Genomic DNA, 17658 nt, shown 5'->3' on the forward strand with positions numbered 1-17658 from the left:
ATAGGGTTTGTCTAAGCCAGGGTTTTCGTTGGAACACTGCTTTTTATGAGGATCCTGACAGAAACCCAGACACAGTGCACTTTATGTGTGTGGACCTAGCCTAACATAGATTTTTAAAGTAAATATACCAGCCTCAACAAGTCTAAGATATATTTAATAATGTATGCTATGAAGTTTGTAGTAAGAAATCTGGCAACAGAACTGCTTTCAATTGGAGTGTCCTTTCTTTTAGATTTCTCTTTCATTTTGGGATTATGTAGCCCTTTTGCCATCGATTTATAAAGTAAAGGAGGTCTAATTAATGCAGCATGTAATTTACTATGTGAAATCTGGTAATATGCACTGTTTAATACTAAACTATGCCTCAAGAGGAACATGTCTGCTGCTTGCACAGCTATGAAAATACATATAAAGAGCTGGGTCATAGTAATGCTGCGTATTTATTAAGATACTGCTGTTTAGTTTGGCAGAAAACTGAACCCCATGACCAGACAAGGTTCTGTTCACACTTGCTCTGGGTTCTGTTTTATCAGCGTCCCCCTATTTTTGCAGGCAAGAACAACAGTCTGCATTGCCTGCTATAAACACACCAGAAACCTGATGGACCCGATTATAAACTGATGGGATTGGTTGGGAATTTATTTGGAAACAGATTTGTCACAGCTGTCAGTGCTCCATAAATACAGAGGCGATACCAGGAGAATGAACAGAGCGCTCCGTCCTCAAATCTGCTCACTGCCTCCATAAGAATCAATCACCAGCATTCAGTATAGTACATCAAAATCAGAAAACATTTAAACAATCTGGTCCTTACAAAGTCATAAAAATAGGAAAATATTAGGGATGAACAACAACACATGAAAAATTACCATTTAACAAAATCTAGGCCAATATGCAGAAGTAGTGTGAAAAGTTAAGTACACCTCTACTGCTTCCATAGGATTTACAGGGAATCTGTCACCAGGATTTTCCACCTAATCTGGGATCAGCATAATGTAGAGGCTGAGACCCTGTTTACAGAGATGTGTCACTTACTGGGCTGTTTGCTGTAGTTTTCAGAAAATCACTTGTTTTATCAGTAGGAGATTTTCACTAGAAAGGACAAGAAAACCTGTTTCCATGTAGTCCTCCATATTCATGAGCTCTGTACAATCCGATGTCACCACTGATTAGCAGCTTTCTGCCAATGAACAGTGTAGACAGAAAGCGGCCAATCAGGGGTGTGGGCAGGGTTACACAGAGCTCAGCAGTCAGAGCACTGCTAGATCTGCAGCAGAGAAAACTGTGAATTTATCAAAACTACAGCCAAGTGATACATCACTGGAATCAGGGTCTCTGTCCCTAATTCATGTTGCTCTAAAATGGATTAGCAAAAAAAACTAGTGATTTGTTTGACGGGAGTAAGAAGCATCCATGTGCTGCTAATCAAACACACATACAGTACAGACCAAAAGTTTGGACACACCTTCTCATTTACAGATTTTTCTGTATTTTCATGACTATGAAAATTGTACATTCACACTGAAGGCATCAAAACTATGAATTAACACATGTGGAATTATATACTTAACAAAAAAGTGTGAAACAACTGAAAATATGTCTTATATTCTAGGTTCTTCAAAGTAGCCACCTTTTGCTTTGATGACTGCTTTGCAAACTCTTGGCATTCTCTTGATGAGCTTCAAGAGGTAGTCACCGGATATGGTCTTCCTACAATCTTGAAGGAGTTCCCAGAGATGCTTAGCACTTTTTGGCCCTTTTGCCTTCACTCTGCGGTCCAGCTCACCCGAAACCAGCTCACCCGAAACCATCTCGATTGGGTTCAGGTCTGGTGACTGTGGAGGCCAGGTCATCTGGTGTAGCACCCCATCACTCTCCTTCTTGGTCAAACAGCCCTTACACAGCCTTACACGCAAACCGGATGGAATAGCATGCCGCTGCAAGATGCTGTGGTAGCCATGCTGGTTCAGTATGCCTTCAATTTTGAATAAATCCCCAACAGTGTCACCAGCAAAGCACCCTCACACCATCACACCTGCTCCTCCATGCTTCACGGTGGGAACCAGGCATGTAGAGTCCATCCGTTCACCTTTTCAGCGTCGCACAAAGACACGGTGGTTGGAACCAAAGATCTCATATTTGGACTCATCAGACCAAAGCACAGATTTCCACTGGTCTAATGTCCATTCCTTGTGTTCTTTAGCCCAAACAAGTCTCTTCTGCTTGTTGCCTGTCCGTAGCAGTGGTTTCCTAGCAGCTATTTTACCATGAAAGCCTGCTGCACAAAGTCTCCTCTTAACAGTTGTTGTAGAGATGTGTCTGCTGCTAGAACTCTGTGTGGCATTGACTTGCTCTCTAATCTGAGCTGCTGTTAACCTGCAATTTCTGAGGCTGGTGACTCGGATAAACTTATCCTCAGAAGCAGAGGTGACTCTTGGTCTTCCTTTCCTGGGGCGGTCCTCATGTGAGCCAGTTTCTTTGTAGTGCTTGATGGTTTTTGCAACTGCACTTGGGGACACATTCAAAGTTTGCCCAATTTTTTGGACTGACAGTCCTTCATTTCTTAAAGTAATGATGGCCACTCTTATTTCTTTACTTAGCTGTTTTTTTCTTGCCATAATACAAATTCTAACACCTGACTTCTGCACAACACAACTGATGGTCCCAACCCCATTTATAAGGCAAGAAATCCCACTTATTAAACCTGACAGGGCACACCTGTGAAGTGAAAACCATTTCCGGTGACTACCTCTTGAAGCTCATCAAGAGAATGCCAAGAGTGTGCAAAGCAGTCATCAAAGCAAAAGGTGGCTACTTTGAAGAACCTAGAATATAAGACATATTTTCAGTTGTTTCACACTTTTTTGTTAAGTATATAATTCCACATGTGTTAATTCATAGCTTTGATGCCTTCAGTGTGAATGTACAATTTTCAAAGTTATGAAAATACATAAAAATCTTTAAATGAGAAGGTGTGTCCAAACTTTTGGTCTGTACTGTACCTCAACCCAATTTAAATGCTTCGCAGTGACCTTTAACAGATGTGTATAGACAAATGTCCACAAGTCTCAATGAGCTTAAAGGGAACCTGTCAGTTATGGGGTTAATCTGCAGGTTAATAGTGTTCTGAACCTGCCTGACACCCGCACTAAGCCGAACGCTGTCCGGAGAAAATGAACTTTATTTCCCCCAGCAGCATTCGGGTATCAATCACGGGGGCTGGTGGCGGCGCCAGTTCAGTCACTGCTCTGAGTATACAGAACAGCGGCTGTTACAACACCCCCCACCAACACTGACTGACACAGCTTCTGTATTGCAGCAGACTTTGATCTAGTTATACATGCACAATGAAAAAACAGCAGCAGTAAGTACCGCAGCTAAAAATAATTTTTCAAAAAAGAAAATAGTAAAATACTTTGTCAAAAAGAAAACACCTGAGAAATATAATATTCTTTTATTTTAGAAAACGTGAGAGTATTTAATAAAACTTTATACATGGGGATGAAACGGGTAATATGACAAAAAAATTGATACAAAGAAGCAAAATTAAGACAAAGGAGAGACTGAAAAATAATGGAGACCAATTGCTCCTAGACTATACAATTACCAGTTCAGAATGACTTTTGTAAACCACATATATGGAACAAGATCACCTGCATAAACCCAGGTCATGTAATCAATCCAAGTGACTTACAGGGAGAATTCTAATTATAAGACAAGATGAAACCTGGTCAGGCCATTAACAATTTCAGCGTGAGTCTCCAGATATCCCCAGGGTATGGATTATTGTACAGAGCCACTACTGATCTTAAAAGAGACAATGACATTGAGGCTGTAAATGGTGATTGCCAGTTCATAACGGACGAGACGGAAGAAATTCAGTTAAGAAAAATAATGAAACAAGATCATTTCCATTACAGAGGATACAGCCATGTTGTTCTTAATCTGGCACAGCACATTATAGAAATATTGGCCAGTCTATCTTATTTTGGGTGATCTGCCCAACTGTCCCACAATGTCTGCTGTCAGAGAAAACAAGGCTTGCACAGCGCCTCCCCAGAAGGTTCCCATCGGTAGTTTATCAATCACCATGGGGTAGGGGAGGCTACTAAAAATTAAATAGTACATACAAATTGTCTATCTTAATTTTTCAGCTACTTAAAAGCTGCTAAATTGCCACTTAAACATCAAGCGATCGTTAGGCAACATCTGAATCACTGTCGAGCTTAAAGTGGCATTATCATCTTATAAAGTGATGGTGACATATCACAGCAATATACCACTTTAAGATGGGTTGTACTCTCAGACTCTACAGAATGAGTGGGCTACAGTAGTAAATGGTTTATTAGGCCACGGTCCCACTATCAGTATTTGGTCAGTATTTTTCTCAGGAGTGGGAGCCAAAACCAGGAGTGGGTGATAAATGCAGAATTGGTGACTTGTTTCTATTATACCTTTTCTCTGATTGTTCCTGACCTGGTTTTGGCTCCCACTCCTGAGAAAAAATACTGACCGAATACTGATAGTGGGGATGTGGCCTTAAAGGGAGTCTACCTACCCCAAAATCCAAAATAAAACCCCATATACATTCATATAGGAGATTTAGCCCTTATAAAAAATGATATCTATAGCATAGATTTCACTACTTTTGCTCTATATAACAACCATTTTATTACATATGTAACTGAGGGATCCTCAGTGCACCGTTCTACCCCTCAATTAGCACCCTCCGCACCTCCTCTTATGTAGATTGGTAGCACTCACTTTGGAGCGCTAGCTGAATTTAATCCCCGGCACTGTACACACTGACACTGCAGGAGCAAGCGAGCACACTGTCACTGCAAGTATGGCTCTGATCCCTCTCTCATGCCGGCAGTGGCCATTTGCTGTACACAGGATCATGCAGTAGTGGGCAGCTGATGATCACAGATGAGGGAGATGTATGTGTGCGCTCGGTTCCTGCGGTGTCAGTGTGGGCACGCTTTCATCCCCCTCTCACCTTAGCATTAGCCGCCTGATGCTGTGTGATCCAAAGCGAGCGCTGTCAATCAACACAAGAGGAGATAAAGGGTATGCTAACTGCGCAGGTGGAATGATGCATTGAGCCCTTGGAAACACCAAGGGTGCACCGAGGACCCTTCATTTATATATGTAATAAAAAAGCTCTTTTTTAATATAAACCAATAGTAGTGAACTTTGTATTGCAGATCGGATTTTCACAGGGTCTGAGACCCCAATAAATAACCAATAACTGTGTCTTGTGCACATGCTGAAATGTTGCCTATGTCATGAACCCTAGGGACACAATGTCACAAGGACACTACAAAACTTGTGTGTATTCTAGGAATAGCATTTATACCGGGGTCATCAAGAGCATAGTATTAATACAATAAAAGAAAGACCACAAATTACAATAAAGATATTTTCTCTTTTCGTTTTTTTCATTTTAATGCATTTCTTTTCAGTACAATGAGCTCAGCTTTGTACGGAGTAATAGAACAAGCTAATGTTGCATTTGTGCACCAGCTGTATGAAAAACACAGAAATTAAATGGAAAGTGATCCGTGAGTAAATTATTAATGGGCCTATGCATTTATAAGAATGCAGCAAAGTTCATGTTATCCAGTTTGGCATTGCAGATGTAATCTAACAGAACAGCACTGATATTTAGCTGTCATAGTCAAATTTCCACAGAGAAAAAAAACAAACAGCCAAGCATATTTTTCTTATATTTTCGCTTTCAAGGTTTCCTGTATGCTGCAAATACTCAGCAGAGGTGTGCCAGGTATCATATGTCTACCCCCAGGGAATGGTGAGCAGCCAGGGATTTCTACTGCATCCAACTGCTGTCACCATCTGCTAGAGAGAATGTAGGGGGGAATCTACATCTTAACCTCTGTGCTGCTGGGAAGCGTCAGATGTTACGTCACCCCGCTCACAGACTGATGCAACATACACAAATCAGAGAGGACTTTCATATGAGCAAAATAAGACATTTACAAGTCATCACTTCCATTTTATTAAAAGCAAAAAAATCTATAAAATAAATGTACAATACAAGGAAAGGATTCATCATCTAAGAATAGATAATAGACCACATAAATCCCTTCTTACCCCTGCTGACAATTATGCATCTGAAAATGCTGGTGTTTGGCATAAATTTCACACAGTATTTCACAATAAAACCATCCATAGATAGCAGTCAGGTGAGCTAGCCAACGTTCATCATTCATGGCCCTGTTCTAAGGCCTGATCCATTGTTCTGGCAGAAGTCGTGTGATGTGACACTAGTTCATACAAAAGCCGAGTAATACAATTATATAGGGGCTCCTTTAGTATTATGTTCCTGTTACTTTTATTTACGTTACTAGTAAAAATGGGGTTGTTGCGGGGTTGTTGCTAAGAAAGAACATTATTATTCTGTAAGGCTCTGTGTACATGATGTTCAAGATCACCATCAGACACAGCGGGTGAGATAAGTATTTTTCACGTCCAGCAATTTTCTAAGTAATATTTCTATTTCTAAAGGTGCTATTGATATGAAATTCTCACAAGATGTCAGTAACAAGAGAATGGCAAGAGTGTGCAAAGCAGTCATCAAAGCAAAAGGTGGCTACTTTGATGAACCTAGAATATAAGACATATTTTCAGTTGTTTCACACTTTTTTGTTAAGTATATAATTCCACATGTGTTAATTCATAGTTTTGATGCCTTCAGTGTGAATGTACAATTTTCATAGTCATGAAAATACAGAAAAATCTGTAAATGAGAAGGTGTGTCCAAACTTTTGGTCTGTACTGTATATTTCTCACAGTTTAAAATATCATGAATGACAAAACCTCAACAATTTTTTATGCACTGAAAATAGATTGCGGCTCTTTTTAGAGTCTATCTAAGAGCCATTATCTATTTTACAAAGTCAGCACAAGGACTGGAAAGAATTCCAGCGGTCATTTAGAATGTATTTGTGGTTAGCTTCTAAATCTATGTAAGGTTCAGAGGAGCGATCTGGTGATTATTTTATCCACCCACTATATACATGAATCAGATTACCTTTTATGTGGACGACTAGATGCAGATAAATGTCATCACTCTGACAGGCACTGACTGCTCTGCTCAGACTATGGCTTCACAGCGTTCAGTTGGGAATGGATTAGACAGTATTTTGTATGTTCAACTTCAATCTGATTAATCAGGTCAGACAATCCGAGGTCAGGATAGGCAGCACGGGTTCAAGATACGTAGCCAAGGTCAAAAGCGGAGAGGTCAGGATAAATGGGTAGGCATGCTGGGTTAGAAAACAGGAGAGGATAAAAGACAGCACCTCACAGAAATCTTGACAGGGACTGAACTAGAACCTTTGATTAGGCAAGGATTGGAAGGAGGAGATGTCTAACAAACCCCCTGCAAATTGGGGACAGGCCAGAGGATCTCACTTCTCTAGGACACGATGGGGTTAAATACCTGCAGAAAGTGGCCACGCCTTTCTAAAAACAGGTAGAGACTTACCAGCAACAGGAGAATGCAGCAGTGTTGGAAATGCTACAAAAGCAGCACAGCCAGACAGCCTGAGACTAGGGAGAGCAGAGCGGTGACCGCAGTGAGTAGGGCGGCGCTTACCACCTGTGCGAGTCACCGGCGTGATACTAACATGCTACTCATTTCAAGACAAGAAGAGTGATCCTATTAGAGATAAGCCTCTGGCAACAAGGACTTCCGAAAATTCAATTCCATGTACAGAACTTGAAGGGAATCTGTCAGAAGGATCAACCCTTATATGGGTATGCGGGTCATACTGGTAACGCCCCCTTTCTTTTAAAATAAGCTTTGAAGGCAGATTGTCAGGGAGATCAGTGTCCAGTCCATAGTCCTGAACAGCTCATTTACGTTTGATAAAAATTTGGTTTTTCGGGAATAAAACATCGGATCGCAGATGTCAAGGTATCATTTTATTCAGCTTCCGATGACCTTTGTGCCCATATAGACGGCTTAGGAAGCCGTTTTCACCTTCCTGACCAGGCCAACTTTTTGAATTTTGACCACTGTGACTTTATGAGGTAATAACTCTGGAACGCTTCAATGGATGCCACTGAGTCTGAGAATGTTTTTTCATGACATATTGTACTTCATGATAGTGGTAACATTTATTTGATATGACTTGTGTTTATTTGTGAAAACATTGGAAATTTGGCGAAAATGCCAAATGCCCTTAAATCAGACAGTTATGTCACACAAAATAGATAATAAATAACATTCCCCACATGTCTACTTTACATCAGCACAATTTTGGAACAATTTTTGTTAGGAAGTTATAAGGGTTAAAAGTTGACCAGCAATTTCTCATTTTTACAAAAAAAAATTTGCAAAACCATTTTTTTTAGGAACCACATCACATTTGAAGTGACTTTGAGGGGTCTATATGAGAGAAAATACCCCAAAGTGACACAATTCTAAAAACTGCACCCCTCAAGGTGCTCAAAACCACATTCAAGAAGTTTATTAACCCTTCAGGTGCTTCACAGGAATTAATGGAATGTGGAAAGAAAAAATAAACATTTAACCTTTTATCACCAAAATTTTACTTTGGACCCATTTTTTTTACTATCACAACGGTAACAGGAGAAAATAGACCCTAAATTTGTTGTGCAATTTCTCCTGAACACACCAATACCCAATATGTGGGGGAAAACCACTGTTTGGGTGCAAGGCAGAGCTCGAAAGGGAGCTATTTGACTTTTTGAAAGTAAAATTCGCTGGCATAATTAGAAGACATCATGTCACATTTGGAGAGCCCCTGATGTGCCTAAACTGTGGAAACTCCCCACAAGTGATATCATTCTGGAAGCTAGACCCCTCAGGGAACTTATCTAGATGTGTGGTGAGCTTCACCGAAGTTTAGAATGTTGAGCTGTGAAAATAAAAATAAAAAAAATCACATTTTTTCCCGCAAGAATATTTTTTAGCCCCAGATTTTGCTTTTTCACAAGGGTAACAGAAGAAAATGGACCCCAAAATTTGTTGTGCAATTTCTCCTGAGCAGCAGATACCTCATATGTGGCCGAAAACTACTTTTGAGGCATAGTGCAAAGTTCAGAAGGGAGGAAGCATCATATTGGAGTTCAGATTTTGCTGGACTGGTTTGAGGATGCCCTGTCACATTGGTAGAGCCCTGAGGTGCCAGATCAGCCGAACCCCCCATAAGTGACCCAATTTTACAAACTAAATCTCTCAATCAATTAATCTAGCAGATCATATTGACAACACAGGTGTGTCACAGCATTTTATACCATTGGGCAGTGAAGAAAAAATAATTCAATTTTTACCACCAAAATTTTGTTTTAGCCCCCGATTTTACATTTTCACACTGGGAAATGGGTAAAAATGGCACCAAAATTTGTTCCACAATTTCTGCTGAATGTAGCAATACCCCATATGTGGCTGTGCAGTACGACGAGACTCGGGAGGGATGGATTTTGACTCCATGGGTGTTTTGCAGAAAAAAGCAGCAGTGATTGTTGCGAAGTGAAGATTGTAAACTGCCGTTGCAGTGATCAAAATGTTGTAGTGACCAGTAATTTGCAGTGACCAGTACGTTGTTCCCAGCTCGTGCTTCTGGAGACATGCATTAGGCCGGTCTCATCACTACAGGAATGCCAAACATGTGGACGCTAACTGCGGTTTAGGCACACTAGAGCTCAGAAGGGAGGGGAACATTTGGATTTGGGAGCGCAGAATTCGCTGGATTTCTTTTGGAGGGCGAGGTGCCATTCAGTTTTTGCAGAGCCTTAGTGCTACCAGTAACGTGTAAGCCACCTACATTTCCTTTAACAGATAATGGACCTGAGTGGGGACTTGCTTTTTTTGGGAATGGAGTTGAAGCTTTTATTGGGAACATTTTACATAACATTTTGGATCACATTTATCCTGTGCTCTACACTGAGCACTTATATCGGGGTTTCCATCTAAATCTCCAAGTTAAGTGATTCAGATTAAACAGGAAAAAATGACCGGCACATCCAAAACAAGAAATAGGTGTGTACAGGTGCTTATTAGGAGCAGCTACCTCCATATGCAACTAACAAACAAAGTAGCACGCTGCAACGCTAAGTATGCGAACATGAAATATATGAAACTTGAATAGCATTAGTGCGCTATAAAATAAAAATAAATGAGAAATATTAGCACATAAATTGGCCAATTCATGTGTACCTGGTAGCCACGATAAGGCGTTTCTGGTAAAGGTCCTGGTATAACGAGAAAAGCCTTATAGAGCATTAGATCAGCGTTTGCCAGGAAGGAAGGAGGCATCTCATCTCTTGCTCTCTGAGCAGGCTCTGAGTGGCCACCTTCCTGCAGGACCCTATAGGACCGCGTGGCCATCTTGGGACCGTGGGTCACCATGGAGACCATCAGCACAACATTGTGCTGATGGAAGGAGATAGGGAGCTCACTCCCTGTGCGATGCCCTGCGATGTCGCTGTCACTATTGACAGCGGCATCACAGGGGTTAAACGCCCGCGATTGGCACTAGCACCCCGCGTTGCTGTGGGGTGTCAGCTCTCACATAGAGCTGACACTTGCACTCGATCAGCGTAAGCCCGTGCGAACCCCGTGCCATATACATATATATATATAGAGCATGTCGGAAATGGGTTAAAAAGAAACTGTCATATTGAACATGGTATCTGCCCTGTAGGCAAGATGATATAAAAGGAGTTAATCAGAGTGATATATGTTTTTGTGGGAAAAGTTTCAGTAAAACTTGTGTTTTATGCATTGAAGCCCTTGGTGTTTCTATACACACATACATACACAGACACACATAAGTCCAGTGGGCAATACTATTCAGTGATAGACAATCTTCCCTGTATGACTGTTTTAAGATGGCCGCCGGACAGGTCCTAGAGGAGAGATATGCATCATCGAGGCTGGTATCCTCGGTGATGTAGGCCCGGAAAAGCAGGCTCCAGCACGTATAGTGCTGAGAGAGTTAATAGGGATTGTCAAGGGCTGGGTTTATGAATAGTCAGAGAGATGGGTGGGATTGGCTGCTTACATATCCCCGCTCCAGGGCGTGGTATGGCAGATATAAGGAAGTCCAGTTGTATCATTAGGACAGAGTGTACAAGGTGAAAAGACCTTGCTTGTGTGGCTTACTCGCTGCTAGAGGCTGAGTGAAGGTCTGACATTTAAACGGGTGAGCCCATGCTATGTATGGACTGTTTATTTTCCGGTTTGGCTTTGTTATACCTTTTGTACCCAGAAGAGGCTGTTTTGTTTTTTTAAGTTGGACAGTTTATGGACATTTAATAAACCGCACGTTTGTTTTGAACCAACGAACTGGATCTATGTGTGTGCACCAGCGTCTACCAGAGAGCCGATCCCTTAGACTGTGCATACAGAGATAGCTGTCAGTCACTGAGTAAGACTGCCCACTGGACTCATGCATACACACACCATGGATGTCAATGAATAAAATACAAGTTATACTAAATCTTTCCCAAAAATATTTATATATCATTCTTCTCAGCTTCTCCTTCTCTATACCATGTTGTCCAGAGATCAGAAGGCATGTACAGAGTGATGGGTTCACATTAAAAGTCTGATATAGAATGCTGTATAACAGAAAAGTCTAACTAGCATTGGACCTCTATCTTCTTACAGCTGCTAAAGGTTACTTAAAATCATTTGTACTAAAGTCCAGAACTGCCAAGAGATGCACTAGTGAATAGGAAAAGACACAGGGGAATCAAAGAACAATATTATCACAGTTCAATGGTTTCCATCAAATAATGATGAAGGGAGCAAACCATTTTTAGACTTGGATGTTGAGATCATAAAAGGTAGGAAGGAAGGGAAATTATTTGGCTAGGGAAACCCATTAGAAAAAAAATAGACATTTTTATTCATTAGAAATTAGAGTGGACTTCAGTGCACCCTTGGTGTGGCCAAGAGTTCACTGCACCATTTTGCGCCCTCAATTTGTATACTGAGCACCGTCATATCTAGATTGACAGCACACTCTGCAGCCGCACTTGCAAAGTGTTATTGCTGGCTCCTGTCTGCAGAACAGTACTAAGCGGTGACAAAAGACAGGTGCCAGCGATGAAAAGTGGCAACAACATTATGAGTGCTGCTGTGTCCATACAGAGCTGCTGATTAAGTTCAGCATTGTCAATAAGAAGCTCTGCACCACCGTAGAGAGACTGCTGCCACGCTCACATAGTATCATTGCTGGCTCCTGTACTGCAGACAAGAGCTGGCAATGACACCTTGAGCGCGGCTGCAGAGTGTGCTGTCAATGTAGATATGACCGTGTTCACTATACAAATTGAGGGAGTGTAACGGTGCACTGAACCCTTTAGCCACACCAAGGGTGACCCAAAGCCCTTCAATTGCATACAAGATAAATTGTTCTTTTAATGCCAAATAAAGCACTAAAATCTTTGCTACAGGTATGGTTTTTATAAGGGTTAAGTCATCTGAATACTTATACGAGTGGTTTAGTTAGCGTGGTGACAGACTCCATTTAAGAATTCGCAGTGAAGAAAGAGTGAATTACCTCTACAGCTAGGAAACCGTGTACATTAAGCACATTTAATAGCAAGAATTAATACTCACTGCATATTTAAACTTTTCATTGTAATCACGATCGTTGGCCTTCACCCGTCGTTCCTCCTCTAGAACAGAAAAAAAACCACTTGTAAGCTGTTGCCACCTACAGAAAACATTAGCACTGATGAAAAAGTAAACCGATGGTCAGGAGCAGCCAGCAGCGGCAGCTCGTAACGTGCCAGCACTTCAGGTCTCACCGTGTCACTGCCACATTCTGTGCCCTGCACATTTCTAAGCTGCTTTCATGCGTAGGTTGATAAGTTCAATTACTTTTAAGTATTCTGGGTTAGAAAAAGCTTGAAATACCTTAAAATACTGTAACAATAATAAGCACATGACATCTGCATAACACAAACGCTTCCACATATTTTTGATGAGGCTGTTAAGTTGCACATCTGTAATAACCAATTCGCCGTATACTGAAGCTGGCCATACACCTTGGGTCTGCCCTGCTATTAGGGGCACCAGACAATGATCTATTTTTATGGGTGTCTTCTAACATGTTCAGTCCTTTTCTCTCCTCCACGTCTACTGTTGAGGGGCAGATGGGCTACCTAAGGATCACATCAAAATTCCTCTTACGCCTGCCATCCATTTGTTAACGCATAGAAGACTGACACTTTATTGTCTCTATACAAGTCCTATTCAAGTAAATGGATCAGCATAAGAAAAAAAAAAAATGGACACCACATGCATGTCATCCGTGTGCTATCGGTTTGTCAATGACTGGGAGTCTCCACCGCTGCTCCAGGTATCAGTTATTGGCCGCAGTGCTCATGTCATGTTGAAAGCCAATCAGTGAGCTCAATAGTTCTGCTCATGTAAGCGGAATGCTTGCCAGCACTGCAGGCAATACCTGAAACCAGGAGCAGATGCGGAGTCTAAAGCCATGCTTACACTAGGCGTTTTTTCAATGCGTTTTTCATGCAAATTTTCTGATGCATTTTACAGTACCAGCAAAGTTTGAGATTTCAGAGATCTCATGCACACACATTGGTTTTGTGTCATCAGTATTTTGTGCTTTGCATGTTTTTTTGCACAATAGAGCATGTCAATTCTTTCAGTGTTTTTTCACCCATTGAAAGTAATGGGTGGTGAAAAAACACCTAGTGTGAACATAGCTATCAGGTTTTGCTGTGTTTTTAGTGAAAAAAGAAAGTACAGCAGTGTGTGAAACTCATTTATTTTTGTGATTTTACCATCTGGTCTTGGTCACCTGAGATGGCAGTTTGGATTAGAACAGTTTAATTAAATTAGTGATGTGTAATGTGTAAAATGTAAACATTGGCTGAGCTAGGTGTGAGATTGAACAATACCTGTGGCCCACGGAGGTGTGAAATTAAAAAATCTCTGGGCAACTCAATGGCAGACCATAGTGTGAAAAGAAATCGCATCCTACAAACTCAATGCACCGCCAACGTAAACTATTCCTCAACAATTCACCTCCCCCCACTGTTACATTTGAAATTCTGGTTAATATGGTTTCACATGTCTTGCATTGGTGACCTGTGTTCATGCTTCTGTGGTGGAAGCAAAGCTGAACTTTGGGATCCTGAAAAACGCACCAAAAACGCAGCAACAACGCACCAAAAGCTGCATTTTTGACGCAGCTTCTTTCCTGCCAAGAGATCAAGTTTTGTAGTAGGAAAAAAAACGCTGAAAAAATGCCCAGTGTGAACATACCCTAAGAGTCGGATATGAGAACGGCGAGTAAAGTGTGATTTGCATTTTTATAACAAACTACACCTGAGGACAGGGATTTTCTGAAAGGGGACCACCCCTAAATAATTATCAAGTCAGTCACATCAGCAAATTGCAGTGGTGACAGTTCAGTTCTGTGCGCTCGTCCACATCAAGGACCTCTGCAAGAGCCGCCTGCCTCTACTAGCACTACTCTCATCTGTAAAATGGACCAGGACAGTGCATGCTGTGATTTTTCTCACAATGATGTAAGTTCATTGCGGAAAATTGCTGATGCACTCTTATATAGGCTTACCTTGTCACTGTCCTGTCCATGTGCAGTTCATTGAGCACAGATAGCACACTGAGCAAAAACAAGTCTGAATGAGGCCAAAGCCTGCAACTGAAATGCACCTCTTCCTCAACTCATGTTCCCAAACTTCTTTGTAACGCAAGTTAATGAAATAACCACACAAGTAAGAATTGCAGTATTTGCAGTAAGACACCACACAGCGTTTAGGATTCTTACTACCACAACCATAAGCAGTGAAATCCCAGACGTTACGATATCTGTACTTCAGCATATTAATATAGTTCATATAGATAATATCGTTGCATACTGCAGAGTGTAAAAGTAAGAGCACATAATGTAGAAAACAAAGCAACACTGTATAGCAGCACTGCTCCCTGCGCCACTCACACAACCCAGCTGCTCCATTACCCATTAACATAACTGGGAGTCAATGCCAGAGCTGGATAATGCTGTAATTGACCAGAAAACGACTGCACAAGACATACAGAACATGCAGATCAGGACGGCTACAGGTTTACACACATGGTACATTGAAGCAGTACTTAAGCCACAAAGACTGGTTCTTTATCATAGTTTCTAAAATTATTAAAAGAAAAAACCCTGACAAGTTACGCTGCACTGAAAGCCTTCCTTTTATTAAATTCAATGTAGCAGGAAAGCTGGCATTAGGAATGAGATATAAACCGGCCATAGACAACGCGACCCTTGATCACCAGAATATACAGCATGCACAAAGAAGCAATGGCCGATCCACCAGAGTTAGGCTATGTGCACACAGAGTGTGGAATTGCAGCTTAGGAGACATATGTTACTTAGCAAAGGTGACGTGTTTCATGGTGAACCTCTGGCCTCGTTCACATATTTCAGGTTTGGTAAGTATTATATGCAGAGGGGGTGTAATAAAAAGATTCATGTCCCTCTTTTATTTCATCCACTTCATATTTGGTATTAAAATACTCAATAAGGTTTGAGGACGTTTGCTACACATGTCTACAGCTTTCAGTACTTAGAAAATATTTATTCTTACTCTTAGGGCTTGTGCACACCATCGTATTTTAGGTCCGAGTGCTAACCATTAAAAAAACGGATTGCACTCAGACCAATGTTATTCAATGGGGTATTGCAGATGAACGATTTGTTTCACTGACTGAATCTGCATGTGAAAAAAAAAATTGAAGCATGCATGATTTTCCTCCGAAAATCAGATGAGACTCAACTAGTCAAGTCAATGGGTGTGAGAAAAAAAATCAGAGGCCATACAGAGCCACAGTACAGCATCCGACTGTTATGGATACATTGTGATTCTGTAACATAGGAAACTGTAAGTAGTCCTGTAAAAGATTAATAGCTGCTGAGTAAAACACGGATTGTATAAGGTCTGCACACTGATGACAAGTGAGAACAAATCGTCCCACTTTTCTGGACGAAATTCAATATGCTCTATGAACTTACCCAGAGTAAGTGTATGTTTCATCCCTACTTTTGGCTAAGGCTGCGTGCCCACTATGCATTTTTCAAGCGTTTTTGCCGCGGAATTTCCGCAGCAAAAACGCTTAAAAACGCTTGGTAATACGTGCCCCATGGTCCCCAATGATAATCCGCATGCGCTGTGCACATGCTGCGGAAATTTCCGCTGCGGATTATCATTGCGGGAAAAATACGCATGTCCATTAATTTTGCGGACATGCAGCGTAATTGCCGCCATTGATTTGTGTTGAACCGGATAATATCCGTATGACTACATGTGCACATGCGGATATCATACAGTTCAATGTACGGATGGTACCTGGGTCTGGAGAACAGGAGACTCTCCTCCAGACCCGGGTAACATAGTACATGTTAAAAAAGAATTTAAAATAAAAAATAAAGATTATACTCATCTTCTGATGGCCCCCGGTCTCCTCAGCAATGCGTCTAGTCTGTTGTATGGGTCGCGGTGGTGTGAAAGGACCTGCCTTGACGTCATTTAGTCATGTGACAGGTCACGCGACCTGAGAAAAGACCGGGGGCCTTCGGAAGGCAAGTATAATCTTTATTTTTTACCATTCTTATTCTTTTTTTTAAACTATTACTTGGTCACACTATATAAATCCATGCCGGTTGCATGGATTTATATAGTGTGACCAAGTTGTCAAGCACTTTCCAAGTGATGCTAAAATCGCTTGGAAAAGCGCTTGATAACCCGCATGCAGAAATGCATGTGAAGAACACTTGACAAACGCTTCTACCTGGCAGGAAGAATGCATGTAAAATCCGCATGCGTTTTTCCTGCCAGGGAGAAGCGGAAAAAATATGCAGCATTTCTGCATCGTGGGGACTTAGACTTAAAGAGCTCAAAAACTACAGAGAATAAAAGTGTAATACATCTATTCGTAGTTTAGACTAAAAAAATGCAGAGTATTATCTGGGTTTTTTGAGGTCTCTTACTGCATTTTCCTACAATTCTCCAGGGTCCTGAAGTTACATGCAAGTGGACAGAATTGTTTGGGCTGTGGCCTGTAGTTCCTTTAGGTTTTCAAACCAAGAAAACTGTGAGGAATGAAAAAAGAAAATGGATAAGTTTTTATTTCAGGCTTCAATTCAATATACTGTGAATTCAGGATATCAGAGATATTTGCACTTTGGTGACCAGGCGTCATCAGGTCCAAAGAGTAAACTGGAATCGTAGTTACAAGAAATACTTATTAAGAAGAACTCAAGTTTTTTTTTGTAAAACAGCACCCCTCACCTGACCGTCTAGCACACTCTGCACTTCCTTTATGTATGGTGTACTCACTTCCCTGTAGTTCAGTCTGTTTTCTTATCTTCAGACACCATCTCTATTCCTTGATTAAAAATATTTTCTCTATTTTAAGTTATGAATCCCATCATCACATCACCAGCTAGTGCTAGTACCAACACTGAGAGGTGAGAAAACATTAAGATTATTCTTCCCTTTTTATTCTTCTAAATAAAGAATGTAGTCAGGGAGGCTGAACTGTGATTCTCTACATCATGACTGTGTGACAGGAGCCATGGAGACATCATCAGTAACTGCGATAGTAGTTTC

At 41.1% G+C, this 17658-nt stretch overlaps 1 protein-coding gene across 1 annotated transcript in view; it reads right to left on the minus strand.

The window, feature by feature from the left end:
- ATP8B4 (ATPase phospholipid transporting 8B4 (putative)) overlaps positions 1-17658 on the minus strand; it is a 336358-nt gene that overhangs the window by 270605 nt on the left and 48095 nt on the right. The window contains 1 exon segment of the mRNA XM_073653088.1: positions 12623-12681. Coding sequence (XP_073509189.1) covers positions 12623-12681 — 59 coding nt within the window.

Source organism: Phyllobates terribilis, unplaced genomic scaffold, assembly GCF_046119375.1.
Source record: "Phyllobates terribilis strain yellow unplaced genomic scaffold, ASM4611937v1 Scaffold_11__3_contigs__length_659146591, whole genome shotgun sequence".
Taxonomy (NCBI): Eukaryota; Metazoa; Chordata; class Amphibia; order Anura; family Dendrobatidae; genus Phyllobates; species Phyllobates terribilis.